The 1346-nt window shown below is 44.4% G+C and overlaps 1 protein-coding gene across 1 annotated transcript; it reads right to left on the minus strand.

The window, feature by feature from the left end:
* Positions 1 to 531: 531 nt before the first annotated feature.
* On the minus strand, positions 532 to 1346 carry LOC119912292. Its single transcript, XM_038731431.1, has 2 exons — positions 1206 to 1346; positions 532 to 1072 (listed from the first exon to the last, which is right to left on the minus strand). Exons 1-2 carry the CDS (start codon positions 1333 to 1335, stop codon positions 558 to 560), a joined length of 645 nt encoding a protein of 214 aa, XP_038587359.1. The 5' UTR covers positions 1336 to 1346; the 3' UTR covers positions 532 to 557.

Raw genomic sequence — 1346 nt, forward strand, 5'->3', positions numbered from 1 at the left:
ATGGCTTTTAATACGCAGTAGTGGTGTGACAATTTCCTTTTTCTTGTTTCTTTTTGTTATACAGATCTATTGTATGATATGCAGTTTTACTATATTCTATGATGTGAAGCACTTTGGATACCTGACAGTTGTTGTAAAGCGCTATAGAAAAATGTTTGATTGATTTGAATAATTACAATCCAGGTGAAAGTGCTAGTGTGTTCACTTAAATGTTGCAGCTGGTAAAGGTGCAGCTCATTTTAATGACTTGATAATAATGTTAGTTTAATCTATGATATGACATCATGTATTAGTTTATATTTTGTAACATTAACCTGAATCTTTAGAGTATCTACAGTGATCATGTAGTGGAGTAAAAAGCAAAATATTTGCCACTGAAATGTAGGAGGAAATAAGTATTGAGTATCAGAAAATTTTAAATATTCCAGTAATGTACGAGTATCTTTGGGTAACTGTACTTTGTTACTTTCTGCCACTCTCCCAAGACAGCATCACTGCAGAGTACTTTTCCTCCATGACACTAGTTCAGATTTATGTGATATTAAATCATCAGATTTTTATATGGAGTTTGGTGCACAGCGTCTGTTCCCACCTGTCCTACAGAGAGAGACCCGAGGCTGCAGCACCGCCTCCAGCTGCCTCCTCTGCCGGTCGATCTCCTGCCTCAGACCCGAAGCCTCCTCCTCGTACCCGGCTACGGTTCTCTCCACAACCGCGAAGATTTCCTGCGCGGCTGTTGTCAGTTTCTCTGCGATGAATCCTCTCAGGATCTCCGCTTTGGCCAGTTGGTCCACACGGTCCGCCGAGGACACAAACGGACCGTTACCCGTCGCCATTTTCTTCTGACAGTCTGTAAAGTTGGACTCTGAGGTCCCGTCGTCTTCCTCGACCTCCCGCACCTTGTCGTTACACCTGGTTTCTCTCGGGGTGACGTTAAAGAAGGGGTCGAGGAAAGACAGGACCTCGGAGTGCTTCCACCGTTTCCCGCACACGTTTCTCTTCTCGATCTCCTTCCTCTTCTCCTTCAGATACGTGTCCCGGAGGCCCCTCCACTTCCTCCTGCATATCTCCTCTAACAAGAAACACAACACGACCTGCTGAATGCTGTTAATTAAAAAAAAAAAAAAAAGGTTTTAAATACTAACTAACTTACAACTAACTTAAAGCACAGCCGGTTGCTGGACGCGCTTCTTTTCACAACTTACCGGATAGTCCCACCTCCTCGCTGACTTTGCACCAAGCCATCTCCCTCTCTGCCCGGTCTCTGTACAGGTACGAAGATGAGTCGTATAATACCGAGTGCCCACGCACAGAGACAATCAGCCTGTCCTCCATGTTTTCGTCCT

The sequence above is a fragment of the Micropterus salmoides genome, unplaced genomic scaffold, assembly GCF_014851395.1.
Source record: "Micropterus salmoides isolate LMB-PRFRI ecotype aquatic unplaced genomic scaffold, ASM1485139v1 Ms_hic_scaffold_2, whole genome shotgun sequence".
Taxonomy (NCBI): domain Eukaryota; kingdom Metazoa; phylum Chordata; class Actinopteri; order Centrarchiformes; family Centrarchidae; genus Micropterus; species Micropterus salmoides.

Coding starts and splice junctions, on each gene's coding strand:
- LOC119912292 (XM_038731431.1), bottom strand. CDS start 1,335: ATGGAGGACAGGCTGATTGTCTCTGTGCGTGGGCACTCGGTATTATAC. Junction 1,073..1,205: donor CGAGGAGGTGGGACTATCCG/GTAAGTTGTGAA, acceptor GTTTCTTGTTAG/AGGAGATATGCAGGAGGAAG.